At 39.5% G+C, this 20,315-nt stretch overlaps 2 protein-coding genes across 3 annotated transcripts in view; one reads left to right on the forward strand and one right to left on the reverse strand.

Annotated features, from left to right (window-relative positions):
- Positions 1–13,113, reverse strand: part of dennd1a (DENN/MADD domain containing 1A) — a 35,553-nt gene extending 22,440 nt beyond the window's left edge. For both annotated transcript variants that reach the window (XM_019862933.1, XM_019862926.1), the window contains exons 1-8: positions 12,983–13,113; positions 9,726–9,790; positions 6,448–6,491; positions 4,678–4,727; positions 4,102–4,221; positions 3,899–3,968; positions 3,419–3,499; positions 2,604–2,657 (exon numbers count right to left, since the gene is read on the reverse strand). In XM_019862933.1, coding sequence (XP_019718492.1) covers positions 2,604–2,657; positions 3,419–3,499; positions 3,899–3,968; positions 4,102–4,221; positions 4,678–4,727; positions 6,448–6,491; positions 9,726–9,790; positions 12,983–12,999 — 501 coding nt within the window. In that variant the 5' untranslated portion in view covers positions 13,000–13,113. The remainder of the gene's footprint in view (positions 1–2,603; positions 2,658–3,418; positions 3,500–3,898; positions 3,969–4,101; positions 4,222–4,677; positions 4,728–6,447; positions 6,492–9,725; positions 9,791–12,982) is intronic.
- A 1,409-nt stretch (positions 13,114–14,522) lies between these two features.
- psmb7 (proteasome 20S subunit beta 7) overlaps positions 14,523–20,315 on the forward strand; it is an 11,661-nt gene continuing 5,868 nt past the window's right edge. The window contains exons 1-3 of the mRNA XM_019862946.1: positions 14,523–14,653; positions 15,770–15,863; positions 19,493–19,590. Coding sequence (XP_019718505.1) covers positions 14,592–14,653; positions 15,770–15,863; positions 19,493–19,590 — 254 coding nt within the window. The 5' untranslated portion in view covers positions 14,523–14,591. The remainder of the gene's footprint in view (positions 14,654–15,769; positions 15,864–19,492; positions 19,591–20,315) is intronic.

Genomic DNA, 20,315 nt, shown 5'->3' on the forward strand with positions numbered 1-20,315 from the left:
AAAGAAAGTCAACAATTGTGGCGTCAATCTGACACAAAAGCATCACAAACTACTATTAAATGACTAAAGAAAATAGGTGCAAAGAAAACCTGAAACAAACAAAAACAATTTTTCATTCTCAGGTAATTGTCATTCTTCATTCATGCATCTAATTTAAATGATGTACAATACTTGTGTTGCCAGCTTGGCAACTGTCACTACATCGACTGATTTCTTTTTCCTGACCCTATGGCAAGTCATTTTCAAAAAAGCTACTACACACAAATCCATCCGGTCATCCAAATTGGCTAAATTCCTGTCCCTTGACCAGCAGTTATTTCTCTTTTAGGAATTTCCAGCAATTGTGTGCATGTATAATTAAGTCAACATTTATAATGCCTACTGTATATAGATACAAATAAAATCTAATGAAGTCATACTTTGCTGTCAGTGTGCTCTTTTCTATTGAATAGACCTGTCGGAACCTTTCTATGCATGCTCGGCGTCGTGTGGGTTGTGTGAAATTTTTCAATGAGCAAATCAAGCATTCAACTGAATATGGCCTTACGCAAACGTGCATTGTGCTCATATTTAACAAAGATGGAATAGATCGTGGGCGGCAACGTGGACAACTGGTCAACACGCTGGACTCACAGTGCAGAAGTGCAGGGTTCGATTCCTGTGTGGAGTCTGCATGTTCTCCACATGCTGCGTGGTTTTTCTCCGGGTGCCCCGGTTCCTTCCCACATTCCAAAAACATACACGGTAGGCTAATGGAACACTCTAAAGCAGTGGTGTCCAAACTACGGCCCGCGGGCCAACTGCAGCCTGCGGGTTTGTTTTTATTGGCCCGCAGCAAATTCTGAAAATATAGTTGAATATGGCCCGCACATGGCCCTTGAGCTCAACTCTTTTGAACCTCTCAGTTTCAACACTAGATGGAGCCAGTAACGGAAAAGATGCTCCTCCATGAAACAAAATTAAGCAAAGAAAAACATTTACCACGAGTCACCAGAAATGGCAGCACCAAAGAAACGAAAGATAGCCAGTGAGTGCAGAAGATTTCAAACACGGTGGGAGAATGAATATTTCTTCAAAGAAATCAACGGAAAATGTGTCTGTTTGATTTACGATGAAGATGTTGCCGTGATGAAGGAGTACAATGTCCTTCGCCACTATGAAACCTAGCATCAGCGCTACGCATCGTACACAGGTGCCGAACGAGCACAGAAATTCAAGCGAATGGCAGCAAGCCTGCAAGCTCAACAACAGTTTTTTTTTTCGTGCTCACAAAATACAGGACAATGCCACAGCAGCATGCTATGAAGTCGCTCAACTTATTGCCCAGCATGGCAAACCATTCTCAGATGGTGATTTCATAAAGCAGTGCCTCATTAAAGTCAAGGAAGTAATCTGCCCGGAAAAAGTGCAGGATTTCAACAACGTGAGCTTATCCAGAAATACAGTGGTGTGGAGAATCAAGGACTTGTCAGCTAACCTGAATCTTCAACTGAGAGACAAAGCTTGTGCTTTTGATTTTTGCTCGATAGCATGCGATGAGAGCACAGATGCCACAAACACTGCACAGCTGTTAATTTTTTTGCGGGGAATCGATGATAATTTTTGCTGTACGGAGGAGCTGCTTGATATGATGAGCCTAAAAGGCACGACGGGTGGCCCGAGCCTTTGCTTATTTTTCTGTATTTGACCCTCACCCAAAAAAGTTTGGACACCCCTGCTCTAAAGTGTCCGTAAGTGTGATTGTGAGCACGGATGGTTGTTTGTCTGTTTGCGCCCTGCGATTGGCTGGTAACCAGTTCATGGTGTACCCTGCCGACTGCCCGAAGAGAGCTGGGATAGCCTCCAGCACACCCCGCAACGCCTGTGCGGATAAGCAGTTCAGAAAATGGATGGATGTAATAGATTGTGTGGTATTTCTTTATGGTTGCTGATGGTGCAGTGGTACACATGCTGGACTTGCGTGCGGGCAGCGTGGGATCGGTTCCCACTCAGTGACAGTGTGAATGTGGGTATGAATGGTCGTTTGTCTCTATATGTGCCCTGCAGGTGACTGGCGACCACTTCAGGGTATAGTCTGCCTTCCGCCCAAAGTCAGCTAGGATAGGCTCCAGCAACTCCCCGTGACCCTGTTCTGGATAAGCAGTGTTGAAAATGGATGGATGGATGGATGGATGGATGGATGGATGGATGGATGGATGGATGGATGGATGGTATTTCTTCACTTTTTTGAGAGGAAGAGATTCCACGTGCTATTTGACCCAAACGTTCTGCAAAAGTTCCATAAGGAGGGGAAAAAAAAAATCAACAAGCTCAAAAACAACAAATCTTATCAGTCAAATATAACATTGCCATTTCTGCGGCGGTATTTTAAAAGCAAAAAGAGCTCTATTAAAGAACCCGCCCGGAAGCCAGCACTTGTTGCCATCGTCGCTGGATTTGAAATCACAAAAAAATTGAAATCACAAAAAAATAAATAAATAAAAGTTCAAGTCCTGTACTGGTTTTCTCTCAACGATTTTGCATGAGGGTATCGGTAGACACTGTTTTGTATGCTCAAGGAGCGAGATTTGATCCTTGTCGAAGAAAAAATGGAAAACACTCACGTTCTCTGGAATTCTGGGGAGCTCTTTTAAGTCAGGTACAGTGAAGTAGAAATGCTGGAATCAACAGAAAACCAAATCATCATTAGAAGGTTTTAAGATAATATTTACCATTGGTGTAATCGTCATCTTTTGTCATTATCCAGAGCGCGATGGAGTGCCACACTTGAAAATGTGTCGTCAGTGTGCCACAGCACACTTTTTGTGGTAACACTGAAACCAAACTGTTGTTCAAGACAACTGCACACCATACCTCACAAGTTTTTATCTAGCATGATTAAAGCTCCATGTGTTTTTTGTTTTGTTTTGTTGCACAAAAATTTGCACAAAGGAAATGGCATAAATTACCAGAGCCCAAGAGAGATGTTCAAGTAAAAAATCAATTTGATTAAACACATACACACACACACGCAGACACACACACACACACACACACACACACACACACACACACACACACACACACACACACACACACACACACACGTATAGTCTGGTTTACCTTAGTATATTTCCACTGATGATTTAGCAACAAATTTTCAGACCAAAATAAATTTGAGCAACAACACACACGTACATCCAAAATTCCAACTTTGGACGGTAGAACTCAAAACTGTGCAAATGTAATGGCAAAATTGCTGGCTTCACAAGCATTTTTCATACTTATGGGTGCCGAATCATACCAGTGAACTGTGATGGGGGAAATGTTTACCTGCTACACAAAATACATCGAGGTCTACATATTTGCTTTTTTTTCCAAGTTAATTCTTATCTTAAACAAAAATGATGATCAAATGATGTAGTGACTAGTGACTCACCATAGCAAGATGAACAGGGACACCAGGCTCAGGAATGGAAAGGGTGTGTAAAGACACCAGGAGATCCCGGAAATTGATTTCCTAAAGCATTCAAAAAATTAAAGATCGATGAAAATGAAGAATATCCTACAATAAATATTACACTATATTTTCTTTTAACGTGTCTTTCTCAAGTGTCCGTATGCCATTTATACAATTTATTCATAAAGTACTCCAATCCAACTTTCACACTGTTCACCTTTAGTACATTTGCATTTATTTAGTATGTTGCTGCTACAACTACACTGATGACTGAAGAAATGAGGAATCTTACAAATATTGCCAAATTAAATTTCAGGGCAGTGTTATTTTTAGTTGGCTTTGAATGGGGTTTTCATTCAACTTTGTAGGTTGGTGACACAGAGTGACATTTTGCAGACATTTATTGATATGTTTTTAGCCGACATTAATACCAAGTTACAATACCTTTATTTTCCTTACCTGGCCAAACACAGTGTAATCTGCAATGATATTTAGCAGTTTATAATACACATCAAACCAGGGCAGGTAGCTGGAGAATACAAAGAAACCTTTAGTTGGAAATTTGACAGCTCAGGACAATTTTGATAGAAATTCCAAAATAATGCAGTTGCACAATATATGAAACAAATAAAACAGAACAAAAAAGTAAACATGACGCTCACCTAAGGAGACAATAGCAGGTGTGTGAGCTTGACGAGAGGCGACAAAACCCAAATCTGTGTTTACTGTTGATGTCAGTCAGCACAAATGTGAAATTTTGGTCCATCTGGTTGATCATGACACTGCAGAGAGAAAAGGTTTGACAACAAAATGTCATACTTACGAGTATTCAAAACAGTGCGGTTCATGCTTGAAAACCATTCTATATGAAGAAAAACAATGGTGGGTACAAGATTTACTGGAAGAGGTTGCAGTAAAAACTATAAAAATATCCATTAACTTTGTGATGTCAATTGGTCGCTGCCTTTGCAGTTATTACAAGCAAAGTATTTAGCCCAAATGTTATTTCTTATATAATTAAATCTATTTTAATTTTTTTGCTCATCAAAAATGTGGCTTTTCTTTTCAGAGTTCTTTTGTTTGACGTTAAACCCATATGATTTTAGTTTGCGGCAAAAATGAAATTATTGGCCTTGTTGTTGCTGCGCTCTTGGAGGGGAGTGTAACTGATAGGTTAGACGGGCAGACAGACACAGACAAATAGACAAAGAGAAGAGCAGAAAATTGTCTAAGTGTACCTATCCAAGCAGAACGGAAAGCAGAACTTTGGCACCGTCTTAATGGTTTCCTGTTGAAGACATGAAAATTCTTAGCATGGCAATGTTATGTATGAAAACAGCACAATATACTGCGGCTACTTTATAAAATAAACAACTCATTTTACATTTTTGCCATAATTTTTTCCAATTCTATGACCATAAACCAAATTGTTAATAGTTTAGCTGCATCTCTGTGAGGTCAAATTATTGTTTTGCTGCAACAAAAATGTGAAGGGCAAAATGATAAGGCCTCCGGGAATGAACAGTCAATGGTCAGTGTTGCACCTGTACGATGAACGAAAGCTTATGAAGTCTTCAGATTTTGGGCGAAGGTGAAGTAAACGTAGTGGACTTCTGGCTATTGAACGTTTCTGCAAACGCGTTCATTCTTGCGCCTGTGAATGGCTTTTGAACAACCATTCAATTTTTTTTCTATTTGTCTTCCAGGAGAAAACGCGGCTAAACACATGGAAAACAAGCTTTGACATGTTGGGGGATAAACACCTTATTTGGCAACCAAAGGAGCCTCGCATCGCTGCATGCATCAACAAAATATAAAGCATTATCCCACTAATTGCCCACGAGTCTGAGCGTATGTGTGTGTGTGTGTGTGTGTGTGTGTGTGTGTGTGTGTGTGCTGTCAGGCAATCACATTTTTAAAAATAATAGCACAATTTTCCGTAATTCTGATTAATCACATTTTTCTACTTTTACTTGCTTGTAACAAATATTTACCTGAGTAAAATATTGGAATTTATGTAAAATTGTCAATTAAACGCATTCATACTATTGATTCAAAGACTGTTCTACTAGGTTTCTTTCATTCTTGAATACAATTCGTCTGTATAATACCACTGTTGCAACAAAACAATCAAAACTGACTCAGCTTTTCCATTCATGTTTCGTTCTGCCCATGAGGACCATCATCCATCTTGAGAGTAAACGGGTGCAAATGTACAGTCGGCGAGGTTGGGGAACTGGCCATGTCGTGTCCTCTACATGCGGAGGAGTCAAGGGAATGGTGACCGCTAATCATTGTTTGGAACGTCATCACTGAAGTAAAAAAATTGAGCTGTCAGTCCTGCTAAAATGGAGGCAAGCTGCTAGCCACTGCGCCTGAGTTAGGTGGAGTTTTTTTTTTTTTTTTTTTTTTTTTTTGTGTAACATGATATACCTCAGACTTAAGACAGATGCGATAGTGGTTTGGCTATGCATGTCTCGCATTGCTCACTGTGGTCCAAGGAATCCATCCATTCATTTTCTAATCCAAGGATCCTCAAAAGAGTCACGAGCATGCTGGAGCCTAATCCCACCTGTCCTCGGGCAGCAGGCGGGGTACACCCTGAACCGGTTGCCAGCCAATCACAGGGCACACATAGGCGAACAATCATTGACGCGAACAATCACACCTAGGGACAATTTAGAGTGTTTCATTGACCTGCCATGCATGTTTTTGGAATGTGGGAGGAAACCGGAATACCCGGAGAAAACCCACACAGGCACAAGAAGAACAAGCAAACGCAAACTCAGGAAGGCCGGAGCCGAAGTCGAACCCTGGAGCTCTACATTGTGAGGCCAGCATGCTAACCAGTCGACCACCGTCACCCGATCCAAGGAATGCTCAAGAAATTTTTATGAATGCTCAGACGCATAGAAAATTGGAGTGAACATTGACTACAAGTAATGGGCAAAACTTCTAATACAGACACAATAAAAGGAAATGCAAACTAAAAGTTGGAAAAAACAGACCTCATCTTGGAAGTCTTCCGGGAATTTCCTTCGGATTGCAGGCTCTGGTAGAAAAACAAAATGCAGATATTTAAAATTATAAACATACAAAACAGAAACAAAGTAGGCTGTCAAAAAGCAATGAGTCCAATTTAATTTAACCGAGGTGATTTTTTTTTCAGATTTTTTTTCAAGGTTCATTGATTTGATAATTATTTGAAAGTTTATTCAAAACAAGTTTTGTTTAAGCCTGTACTCTTGCCATTTCAGAAATTGTTGGATGCTCGTGAGAAGCAGAGCTGTTATTGAATGCCATGCTTTCTTCGATGGATGCTCTTTTGGACTCGGGCTTAAAGCGATGAACCCATCTCATACCCAGTCACTACACTCTTGAGACAAATTTTGTCGCCTTTGTGACACCCAAGGAGCTCCCAAGAAATTGAAAATTGATCCTACTTGTGCACATCTCTGAGTTGTTTGGGAACCTACCTGGGAAGCCTTGGCAAAGCCGAGCTCTTTCATGATTTTGCAGGACTTCTATAGCTTATTCCCAGAAATTCAGTGACGTCACAATGGTGATGCCTCTCTGATCAGTGTCTAGTCCCAAGCACTTTTCCCAGAAAAATGGTCTGTCGATCCTTTGCTTGTCACACAGGTCACTTAAAGCAAGCTCTAGTTCTTATTGTAGCTTCCCCACCCACATTTTGCAACCGTTTGAAAATGTTTAGTAATGGTTCAACTAGTGACGGCCAAATGAAGCCTCATGAAACAATGAAGCTTTGCAGCCAATTGGTTTGTACATGATTTGAAGCTTCATGGTGCTTCATTTGCTCTATGGTGCCACAATGATCTCGAAGCCCAAGAAGTCAGCAGTGTTGAGAATTCTATGGCTGTTTGTGTAAGGCAGGGGTGTCAAACTAATTTTTGTTGTGGGCCACATTGTAGTTACGGTTTGCCTTGGAGGGCGCCATTATGAATTTTGGGAAACCATATAGATGTTTAATCACATCTACATATTATATACTCAGTGCACAACAAATTGATGAATAACTAATTTTAAAATCAGAAGTCAAGAATAATGACTGTGGTTATGGATTACACATGACAATTTGAATTTTTGGTTCAGACTTTAACAAGCATCACAGAACTTGACATGCTTGATTTGTTTTCGCGGGCCACATAAAATGATGTGGCGGGCCAGACCTGGCCCCCGGGCCTCGACTTTGATACTTACTTAGTGTAAGGAAATGTTATGAATATTCTTGTGTCATTATATGAACAAAATGAAACAAGTGCTATAAGGATAATTTGTTATTCATTTTTATTTGGAAATAATAGCTTTCCCAGTGTTTGGCTTTAACCGGTTTCTTTTTTCGGAAAATATTTCACCAGCTTTAGAAGATATTCTTTCATAGGGCACAGATGAACCTCGGGTGCAGAGAAATGCAAGTGCCAGATCATATAAATGTGGATATGTGTTTCTATGTCTCCCAGTACACTAACGGATTGTTCATTCTGTCAATATTTGGTTCGTATCGGTTCCTTGATCAACTCTTCATTAATCACTCTTCAGGCAAACAACTAATGTCATTACATCACGGCTCTCAATCAGCTTGCTATGCTAGCGAATTCAGGATTTTAGCCTCTGTAAATGGATGGAATGTGGCTAAAAAACCCCAGCTTTCATTTGCGGACTGTCCAAGGGGCCTCAAAATCAGGTGTCTACTTGGGATGAGCCTGAGTTTGTCGATCAATTAATCTGATTATAATCCTGATTCAGACTGACAATCGCATCATACAACGCTGCCATTGTGTGAGACACCACCTTCCTCCCCAAATGCCAGTGTCCCTTGTCTTGTCACCCAGCCTTTAATAATCCCCGAAATACCTGTTGCCGCTGAGGAAGAACTCATGCAACTTGGCAGAACCTGCCTCTCCCCAGAGGAAAACGCCCAGCAGGTTTCGCAGGGTATTTCTTTGCATCTATTATGGAGGATCCGGGCACTTCATTAATCAGTGCTCATGGCGACCCAGGACTCCGCTTGTGATCACAGACCACAGCCTTAGGTTGAGTAACACTAAGACCTCGAGTGAATCTTCTCAGTGGATTAATTTGCCTGCCACTGTGTCCTCCCACAACAACTGCGTCTCTCTTGAGGTGTTGGTTGATTCAGAGGCAGATGACAATCTTATTGATGAAGAGTTTGTGCCTCAAACGCACATCGAGGTGTCAAGATCGAGCATCAAGGAGCTTCCATGGACAACGTTCAATCAAGCGACGTCTGATGTATACACTGAACCAAACCTGTTTCTAAGGTTTGCTCTGCAGTAGGCCGCCATTTCTCAAATGCATTTGGCCACATAAAGAAAATTAAAAACGTTTTGATGATTCTTTGCTGTTTTTTTTCTCCATTCAACGTAATGCATAAGCAACATGATATCTAGAATTTTTTTCCCCTAAAGGTCATTCCAAATGTGCACTATGAGTATTGGTGGTGGAGGGAGCGGGGGAGGCGGCTTGGGACACACCGATCCCGATTGTCTTTGCATCTGCAAAAGTGCAGTGTGGTGCCCCTGCCAAGAGGAGTGGTGTCAGGTGGGGCTATTGCAAAGCAGAAAAAGTGCTGCAGCTGGTTCAATGCTGATTCAAAGTCAGAAACACATTGTTCTTGGTTGGTCTGTATTCCATTAAAATATTGAATCAATGTCTGTGAGTTTGATTTCAAAATTGATGCAAAGCGAGTCAGGTTTGTTCAACAGGTCCGCTCTCAGTTCGGTGAGCATGTTAAAATAGCATTGTCAACGTTGGCTGTGGCAAGATTTTTTTCAAGGTTCAACGCGTAATAGATGTCATAATTGTTTATGAGGATAGTTTCGGCAACATTTTAGGTTTGGTTGGGATTTAGTTGTGGTAATTTAGGGTGAATAATAAGAACAATAACATACAATAAAAATAAAATACAGAATGCTGCTCCTCTCCCCAGCTCACGAAACAGAAGTCACATTTTGCATTTTTTGGGGTGTTAATTTAAACAATCTTAGGTTGGATTTTTTTAATAGCGACTAACAGCTAAAATTTTTCAATCATCAACATGGCATCCTCTCCCAGCTTTCTTCGATAATACGCATCCATCAATGGTTTGATTTTATTATTATTTTTACCATTTGGTTGTTGGCTAAGAATGGTAAAATGTTCCTCAAAAATGTTGCTTTTTTTAAGAAAGAGTCTTAAGAAACCAGTGGCGGGCCGTGCATTTCAACCTATTGCTTTTTTTAAGAAAGAGTCTTAAGAAACTTACCTGAGTTTTGAGTGGCTGGATGAACAACCTCCATATATACCTCAAAAGCAGATGCTGGACTTTCCCTAGAGAAGAAAAAAAAAATTCGATTACAATTTTCACCTTTTTTGCTTGGCTGAACAACTGTTACTAATACATGATAAATAAGACTTAACTCAATAATAAACAATCAACTAGTTTTCTTTTATTTCGATAATCAACACGATTTCTTTCTTAAATTTAAACTGCATAATTGTGCATTGCAGCAAACTTGATTGTCCTGTCTAGAAACATTAGTAGATGAGAGCATGGGCTGTGGAACCCGTTAGAATCACAGTAGTGCGTATGCCTGTTGAAACAGAACTTTTGAGTGAGCCCAGATTGTAAAAAATGGATGGAACTTTAATTTTGTCAGGCTGTAAGCACCAAAGGTTAAGCCCGTATATCACTGAGCTGCAAAGATTTGCAGGTGTGTGTGCAGGTAGAGAATGTTTTTTTTTTTTTTTGTCAGTGTTGCATACAATTTGGAAGCAGTCGCAAAGGCATTCACCAGACATTCCCAAACAGCAGAGATAGGCATTCCATCCCAGACGGATGCCCATTTTGGGGACGGAGGATGAGATGTTTTTTTAAAAAGGACAGAAGTGGGTTTTTATCGATCCCTTCAATCGTCCCTAACCGGGTTGAGTATGTGGTTTCGGGAAGCAAAATAACAAGGCCAGAGGGCAGCCAAACACTGTATTTTCTTAACAGGCTGTGAACAGCACAACACTAGTTCGTATGACTCATTTATTCGCCATTAGTGAACTCCTCTCCTTCCTTTTTCATCTCAACAGTATTTTTATAGCAACACTGCCACGTAGTGTACGTATCACTGTGCTCTTTGATGGAGTGTTTTCCTATACTGCTGTTAAACCTACTGCTCGTAAGTGCAGTCATCAAGTTGTTTCTCTGATGCCTTTGATCAACTTTTTCTCTTCAAACACAGAGGAACTCAGCTCTTCTTGCCAAAATGTATTGGATTCTCTGGCTCCATTGAAAACAATGCAACCAAAAGTAAGACCCCAGCCATAAACAGAAGCACCGTGGGTAGTACACAGTCAGGAACTTGTACATGTAGCAGGCTGTTCTTCACATTAACCCTTTCATGCACCCTGTAACCTGAAAACATGATAAGCTGTCCACTGTTGTAACCGCTGTCACTCAAAGGGTTGATCTTCTTTCTTCTACTATTACCTTTTAAAGGAGAACCAAAAATTGGAATCATGATTTCAATTTTGATTAATTGTCCAGTCCTAAGTTATTGAGCAAATCTCATGTCAGAATTGAATGTTAGCATTCCCTCGTGCAAAATAGCGCAAACAAAAAAAACAATACTGCTGATATTTTAAATTAAAACAGTACTTCGTACTTTCTGTTTAATATTCTGTGTTTCATTTAAATAACTGGTCCCACAGATTCATTCGTCTTTAGCGATTCTGTTTTCAGATGTTATAAGGGAAGTCAAATGAATCAGTTCTCATCTGTGAAAATTAACCCTCAGTACTCAAAATAACAGATAGATTGGATTGGAAAGTGTTCCCTCTTCTCTCATCTGACGTATGAGGTGAAGTCCTCCGTCATTTCCAGTCTATGTTGTCCTGTATTATTTAAAATTTAAATGTAGTTACTGTTTTGCTGTCATGCGGTTCGAGCCAGACCTATGTGACAAGCATGCTGTATCACCCGACCACCTATTTTTGTATTATGTTTTGTGACTGCATTTTGATAGCTTAGCGATTAGCATGGATTCCCATCTTTCTCTCCATACTCCCTTCATCTTCATCGTAACGCTACTTACAGAAGTGTGGCTTTTTCACTGCTGCGGTGGTGATTTGTGACTTATGCTATGAAGAAACTGGATACAAACCAAACTTTTGCCTTCTCATCATTTAGCCAAGACAGCTATCAAGCCACAACGTGTACGTAGCAGCGTCTTCACAAGCAGTGTAAAACAACCAACAGCAGAAAACAGTATGGTGATGCGGGTATATACCGGTAATTTGGGCATTTCTGCCACACTGAGCAGTGCGCATGGAAGACATAATTAACATGCATTACTGCAACTGGAGGGTAAGGTCCAAAGCTCTACTTTCAGCCAAATTCATACCTGATATTGAATATAACATCTGTACTGCGTACTCCTACCCTGAACATGCATGACATAATATAGGGATGTCACTGTGAAACATTTTTAGAATTGATTATTCTGTTGATTAATCCATCAATTAATTGAATACTGTAATCAGGTATTTTATTTTGCATTAAAGTGTATTACAAAGCCATTTCTCCCCAATTAATGGTCATTAATCCATTATTCTTATTTGGTATTGTTTAGTCATCGTATGTATTCATGACATTTCAATTTGCCCGGTCAGGCCAGTGAACCCTGGTAGATTTGATACCATTTTATCGGTCAGCCATTTGTTCTCTACTCAGAACGGTTTTTGGGAGGCTGTAGTTTCTGCTGCACAAAATATTGGTAATCAATGAAGAAATTTTAAAAATGACAGATTTAATAAGTTGAAGGCTTATGGTTGCTATAGAAATAAACAGTTCCCAGATTGGTGGTGTTGGGGGCGGGGGGTTCAACAGTCTGAAACAGATGACAATTCACGAGTGAGACTTGTGAGAATTCATTAGTTGAAGCATGGTAAGTTTGCACACCAATAGTAGTCCAATACTAGTCCAAACAAAGACACTAAGACTAAACCTCACGTTGACGTCCTTAAATTTCGACGTGTGGTGTTTATTGCTATTTTGGATTTACCAGAACTTCTACTCTTCAATAGAGAAATTCAGTATTCAAAAATATAAATTGAATTTTGCCGTAAATGTAAAACAGCTACTTCAACAGACGCAGCAATTACACATCGACAATACAATAATAAATTACCTTCATGACACATTGAAGAACTACTATTTCTACTGCTCCGCGTAAATTGATCAATGCCCACTCTAAATACAACGCAGCACTGCATTTGCGGATGTCATTGCCAGCACATGGCATGTAAATTTCCCGAATTCAACGAGAATTTACATCCTTGAACTAATCCCAAAAATGCAGTGAAGACCATGGCAATGATGCTGGTGTTATTTTGTTTTGCTGTACTTCATTTTTGAAGAGCACGACTGTTTCGGTGTCAGGCCCACGAACTGTACGTATATTTGAGCAATTACTGTGAAAAAAAGCTAAATAAACCATACATACTAATAATAGGACAGCAAATATTTCTTACTTTAGTCTGGATTCCATCTTTCGGTCCGGAACACATTGACTTGCAGTAGATGACAACGAAATCCGAAGCAAATATTGCTGTCGCGTTACATGAACTAAACAAACCAACGGTGTCCTGCAATGAAACGTGGGAGTTGAAGTTTACGGCAGTCGCGTAGCCGATACCGCAATACGCAATTGTTCTCGTGACAGAAACTACAACTTCCAAAAATCTGAGCAAGAAAAGTCGCGTGACAACACGATAGTATGTTCCGCTCTTTTTCTCTCCTCCACCCCTCACTTTTGCAAAAACCTGCAAAACGCTGTGGCACGCGTAATGTTTTGCACAGAAAATTAGAAGTTAAAGCATATGGGGAGAGAAGATTTAATCCGCACGTTGAAAACACACATTCAAATAAACTTGACAAAAAAATGACAAAACTCAGCTCAGAAAACCCATTATAAAAAAAACAAATAGACAACAATTTCTCTCGCCGAGCGCAGGTTTCTTAAGTGTCGTTGTGATCGAGAGACTGAATTTCGCGTCTGAATGCGCGTCTCGCATTGTGCTAGATTCAAGATTATGTTCACAGACACACTCAAACGCGTCAATTAATAAATGGTGAAGGTTTTCTTTTTAACCATTCACAATTTTTGAACAAATATATAATACTTGTTGGTACAAATGAATTTGCTATGGTCATGGATGCTATTCGTTTTGGAATCTGGACTGTCTTGAAAGGGTTGGAAACAGCCCGTTTGTCAAGTCTGGACGCAAAAGTGACTTCTATCGCCAAGGTCTGTCTAACTACTTGAGTTAGAGGTAACCATAAAATACGTTCCTTGTTTCGAAAAGATATTTCTTCAACCCCGAATGTTGTTTCTTACTGGTCTGGTTTTGTTGATAATTTACATTGGGAAAAAAATCTGGTCTCTTCCATACGAATGCGTTCTGACAAATAAAGTAAGAGATATCTCTTTTTAAATTATACTTGAGTACTATCCTACCAAGTATCTTCTTAAACTCAATAAATCAATCTGTGTTGATTGTTTGTTTTGTGGAAAGTCCCCTGAAACGTTGATTCACCTGTTCTGGCAATGCCCGTATACCAACGTTTTGGAAGGTCATATGTCGAGTTTGATTGATTATACGGTATGTTGACTCTGACTTTACTCTTTACTGGAAAATGGACTGTTTGGCTTCTTCAATAACGATGGTTAAAAAACAAAGTCATTAATATAAATTTAACAATTATTCTAGCAAATCCACAAATCCAAATTCAGTCACTCAAAACCTTGTTTAATTTTCGAAGCAGTAACCAAACAGTAATTCAATTCTATTCTGGACTCCCAAAACAAGAAAGCAGTTAAGACTGTTGCTTTATGTTCTTTATTAAAATCATTTGTTTAAACCCCCTTGGTCTCCTTTTTTAAAAATCTCTCTTGAGACACTATTTGTATTGATAACTCTGGGCATGTTTTCTGTGATTTGTAATTCTATCAATAAAGTCTTGTTAAAAAAAGAAACTCAAACACCGGTTTGCCAACCGAAGAAGAAGAGGAGGAGGAGGAAGAAGAAGACGGAAAACGGAAAAGTCGAAGAAGAAGACATTGGCCATAGTTACAACAAGATGGCGTCCTTAACAGCTAGCTTGACACCCCTCGGTGGATTCACTTTTGAGAACTGTAAAAGGTACGCGTTGTTGGCCGAGAATCGGTATTTAATGATGAATAATCAGAGGCAATGTAAACAGTCATTCCATTCATGCCTGCTAACATTTTTTTCGTGGCGATTGTATGGTTTTTCGATGGGATGACTCAGCCTTTTCCTGTACGTTAAGTGCGCGCGTTGAACATGGTGGTGCCGCAGTACGGTTTTCGTTATTAACAACACCAAACAATTGGTATACATGGGATGCATGAATAATGATCGGTCAGTCGAAGAAATATTTTGGTTTGTCCATTGAATCTGCCAAACCCTAGAAGGTTTTTTTGATGATACCTGCCTGAACAATCCCGATAGTATAATCGGTTACATACGATAAAGGACTATTGTTCCACTTTCATTTTCATGAGCAGTTTCACATTGTAGCCAAAAATGCTACTTCGATAGTCTTCAAAGCCCTTTCAATTAGGGGGTGGTTATTTTGTCCTGACCGGCAACTCTACTGCAAGCGATATTTTGCCGTGAATCGACGTTCGTATTCTTCTCCATTGACGAGGTTGGTCGCGAATACGTAATTTGGTTGTATAGTAAACTGCTGTTATATTACTCTGAGTCATGCGCAGTGCGTGGTTCCTGTTTCCCTTCATGCAGTTTTCAATGAAAGTATACGTAACATTTCAACTCGAGCTGTTTTTATAACTGCAAAGCTCGTACCTGATTAATCAACGTGGTGTCAAAATACAAATTTATGAGCTCAAATTCTTTTTCGACAATACACAGTCCATACCTTCTCTCCCCACGATCCAGGAACGGGTGCATTCCGTTTTTCCCTTTCTTTTCCTCATTTTTTTCAGTTGAATTTTATAAGTGGCTACCAGAATTCATTTCTTGCCTCAGTTGAATATTGACAGGATGGCACCAAATTTTATAAGTGGCTACCAGAATTCATTTCTTGCCACAGGATATGTAAGAAACACTGCAGCTGTACGAAGTTTCAACTTTCTAAACACAAAGTAAATCATCAATTTAATCTAAAGTAAACCTAACTATATTTAGATGATTCTATAAAACTAACCACTCATGTCTATTTTGAAATATTTCATTTGATATGGTTTTTGAAGTGATTCTTATTTTATTTTGTAGAAATGGCTTCCTGGAAGACAAAGCAAATGAAGCAGGCTGTCATTTACCGGCTGCTCGTAAAACCGGAACTACTATCTGTGGTGTTGTGTTCAAGGTGAGAAAAATTACTAAAATAATTTACCAATGCGCGCTGTGTGTGTCAGCAATTACTTAAAGTCCACATTTATATTTCCTTTCAAACATTTTTTTTTTTGTCCAATTTCCCATCCGCATCTATGGTAACTGTATTTACGAGGTACTGGTGGGCTATGGCATACATTTGAATTGGCATGGGCTGATACTAGTTTCTCCTTTTATGATAACAGACAGAGAGCTAGCATTAGCATCAGCATCTCACTTTGTTCCACTCACCTCAAACTTTTGATACAGTGAAACTCCTCTACAACGAAACCTACATGGGCGAAAATAACCCCTGGTGTGAAAAAAAATCTTCATGCATTAACACAATTCCCACTTTCCTGCCCCCCATACAGCGAAAAAAAACCCTGTTGCTTTATACGAAATCTTTTTCTGTTCTTGCTCTTGCCTCACGACGAGATTCACTACAACAAAGTCTAATCCAACAGCGACCTCTACTGCTTCGTTCGGAAACGGCAACAGCAACCACAGACACTAGTTTACACATGCGCAGTAGTCCAGGAAGTATTTGTTATTGTTAGTTTCAGATGCAGCAATAACGTTGCATTGCTAAAATGGCTACAAAACGGACCGTTGGATGTCAAGCAGCTAAGACAAGAAGAGCGCTGATGCTGGAAGAGAGGGTAAAAGTGATCAAAATGAAAGACGGAGGAAGCATAATAAGACATTATCCAAGAAATTGATGTAAGTGAAAGTGAATGCTGATCGTAAATTTCGCCATTTCTTTCCCTTTGTTTCTTTCTACACAGACTATATGAAGTGTCAAATAACTGTATGCTCATACTTATGCACTATTGGAATAAAAGTAAAGAGTACACATACATTTGTGTGTGCGTGTACACACACGTTTGTGTGTGTTTGTGTGTGTGTGTGTGTGTGTGTGTGTGTGTGTGTTTATATCTGAGATCAAATTTGCTACAGTAAGAAACCCCCTGTTGTGAAAAATTTCTTGCTGCAGACATGATTTCGTTCTAGAGGAGTTTCACTGTACCCCAAAGAGTTTCAGAATGGGTGGTGGTTGCGATCTGAACTTTTCTGTACTTGTTTATTCAAATTTGGTCGCTGCAGTAATCTCAATAGTCATTCTTATGCTAGTTCATTTATTCACCTATTTACAGTGTAGCAGAGCACCATGATATGACATTGTGTCAGATTTCTTCTTCGAGGTTGCGTGGGTCCTACCCAATATTCAGGTAGAGAAACTAGAGTTGAAAACCTAAATGTTACTTCATGCACATTTCTTTTTATGACACTTAATAAAATGGATTACAATATAAATTTCATACTCTAGCAGGTTTTGCAAAACTAATGCATTTTGTTTCACCCCTTTGCACCCAAATAAAATGCCATTCCGTTTTGTAATTTGGTTTCATTCTAAATGAAATACAAGGCTCTATGTAAATGTGAGTAGTGATTATCTGTTATCTGTGTTTTTAACCCGTATTGAATATTTGCAAATGGCTTCTTTAACTTTGGGAAAATAACATTTACCCCTATTTTCTGACATATGACAGACCAACAGAGTAATTCCCAAACATGCTAAATTAGTCCATTGCCCCAGCATGAAAATGACAAACCGCACGTTGTTACGCTGAGCATAGACTCCTTTCTGTTACCAAATTGTCCAATTGCTCGGGGGTGAGGCAACTCCATAAGCCAAAACACCCAAATGGGTGCATTTTCTGCAATGTTCTGTTTTTGAATAATAAAGGGATAGAAATGTATTACTTTTTTTATCCAAGTGATTAATAAAAAACGATTGATGGATTATTCAAGAAAAATCAGTAGCTGGTAGCTGTAGCTTAAAAATTTTATTCCAAATCCATGTGATTAGTGTCAGCCACTCATACTCATGGATGACGGGTATTGGCAGCTTCAAACCCTGATGGGAACAACCCTATCGTAATTGGAAGCAACACTGCTTGTATTCAGCCCCCCCCCCCAAAAAAAACAAACAAAGAGACAAGACAGACGCGGTGTTTCTGTCAGTCATCAGCAAGACGGGCATCCGTCAGTGATGGACTGAGAAGTCATACTTGACCCGGTTAGTGACGATTTTTTTCCTGTCTCGGCACACCCTCCTGGCAGTCTCAAAACAGGAGCTTGACCAAAACAGTGAGAAAGGGGGCAAATTTAAACCTCCAAGAGTGGCTAAAAAGAGTTGAAATTCCAACCATCATGTTATAGTGAGACTGTTGTGGGAGCATTAAAAACATGAACTTGCACACGTGGGACCAGATAATAATAATGTTAGTGACGATTTTTTTCCTGTCTCGGCACACCCTCCTGGCAGTCTCAAAACAGGAGCTTGACCAAAACAGTGAGAAAGGGGGCAAATTTAAACCTCCAAGAGTGCCTAAAAAGAGTTGAAATTCCAACCATCATGTTATAGTGAGACTGTTGTGGGAGCATTAAAAACATGAACTTGCACACGTGGGACCAGATAATAATAATGGATACCAGGGTACCGTACTATACGGGGTACAGAGAAAAAAACTACTGGTTTAGGTTGATTTGGGAGAGGGGCGTGTTACACATGGGATTTTACAGTACAGTGGTACCTCTACTTACGAACGTCTCCTCATATGAAATTTTCAAGTTTCAAAATTCCTCAACAGGAAGATATTGCCTCTCTTGTTAGAAATGAAATTTCTAACAATTCATTTCTAACAAGATACAAAAATACAGTATGGCCTGCTAATCGCAGCTCCGAGTTTCCTGAACACAACATACTTCTAGCTGCTCTGCCATTGGCTACTACCGAGCATCATACTGGCATCCCATTGGCTAAGAGGGACCTCTACCGAATGTGTCTACGTGTGTAGATAGATAAATAGAAAGATATGTGTCTATGCGGTGTCCTCGTCATTCGCCCCTTGGGCCATGAGGCGTTTCGATAGTTTTACTTAAATGTGAGTCACCCAGAAAAAATGTTCAACAGTTGGCGATCCCTCATCCGCTGATGTTTGCCTTGGGCATTTTCGAAGGATTGCAGGAAGTAGACAAAAGAAAACGTCCTTGGATCAGTTCTTTACAAAATGCCAGGCAAAAACCACTTCTGAGAGAGAACATGAACTAAAGAGGGCAAAAAATGATGAGGACGCACTTTAAAGTTAAATGACCATTTTTATTCTTTACTTTGTTCTTTGTTTTTTTCATTATCCACAATTCTCATTTATTGTGCAATAATCTAATTGTCACATGTATTTGTTACACGTTTTGATGCATTTTTATGCTTTAGAAAACATTTATGTCTGAATTTTGCAGAAGTTTGGAACAAATTAGGGCATTTACATGGAAAACGTGTCTCTACTGACAAAGTTTTCTTCCATAACCAATTAATTTCGTAATTTAGTTGTTAATTCTTTTTGAATATCCTCAAACCTTTCTTTTCCTACCTCAAATTGGTTTTAGGCACACACAAAAATAATTAAAGCGTGAATGAAACTACCCCAGTTTCTCATTGGAACTACACACAAAATGAATGTGCACCCCCATTCATGCTACATGAATACCTCCACACCCACCTCTGCAAATTTAAGTTGGGTTAACTGAATTTTAAAATATTGTCATTCTCTTTTTAAGGATGGTGTTGTCCTTGGAGCTGACACTAGAGCCACCGAGGACATGGTAGTGGCTGACAAGAACTGCTCCAAGATACATTACATCTCGCCCAATATTTAGTAAGTGATTTTAGCCAGGTTATCATGCAACGCAGGTGGTCTAACGCAATTTTGTGTATTTAGTTGAGGCGCAGGGTTTGTGTGGTTCACCTCACTGGATTTCATTCACAAATGTGACACAAGTGTGGGACATTCCCTCTGAATCATTGTGGAAATAAATTGATTGAACAAATTATAATCATTATCAATATCTTTAAAATATTGATAATGATGTGTGTGTGCATCCGCAACGCCTGTGCTTCGCCCCCAACATACACACACACACAAAATGTGCACAATACAGGACAGTTTTCGTGACACTTCTGCTTGGGGATTTCCACATAAATAAATTTAAGCAAGTCCTCAAGTCTTCTGAGTTTGGCAGATGATGCAAAGTATTTTGTTTCAGCTCTGGAATACGATGCACATGCAACTTTTTAGCCATTTTTCTTGAATTTAGTGGGCGGGTACTTCAATTCATAGGATCGCGTCTATGTCACAGGACAACCCGATTGGCATGTTTTCCTGCCTTTTGCATTTCATCGACGATTGTGTGATCGCCAACAAAAGGCATAGATGTCAATCTTGTACACATCCTTAAGTTGTAGACTCAGTTTCGCCTATCTTGTGCTCAGAACGTTGCATTTTGATGCCATTGGACCTTTTGACAAACATGTCTTTCCCTTGGTCTGTTACATCTGAAACAAAGTGCCATCTTGTTGTCTAATTTTATGATACAGCTGTTG

The sequence above is a fragment of the Hippocampus comes genome, unplaced genomic scaffold, assembly GCF_001891065.2.
Source record: "Hippocampus comes isolate QL1 unplaced genomic scaffold, H_comes_QL1_v1.1 scaffold223, whole genome shotgun sequence".
Classification (NCBI taxonomy): Eukaryota; Metazoa; Chordata; class Actinopteri; order Syngnathiformes; family Syngnathidae; genus Hippocampus; species Hippocampus comes.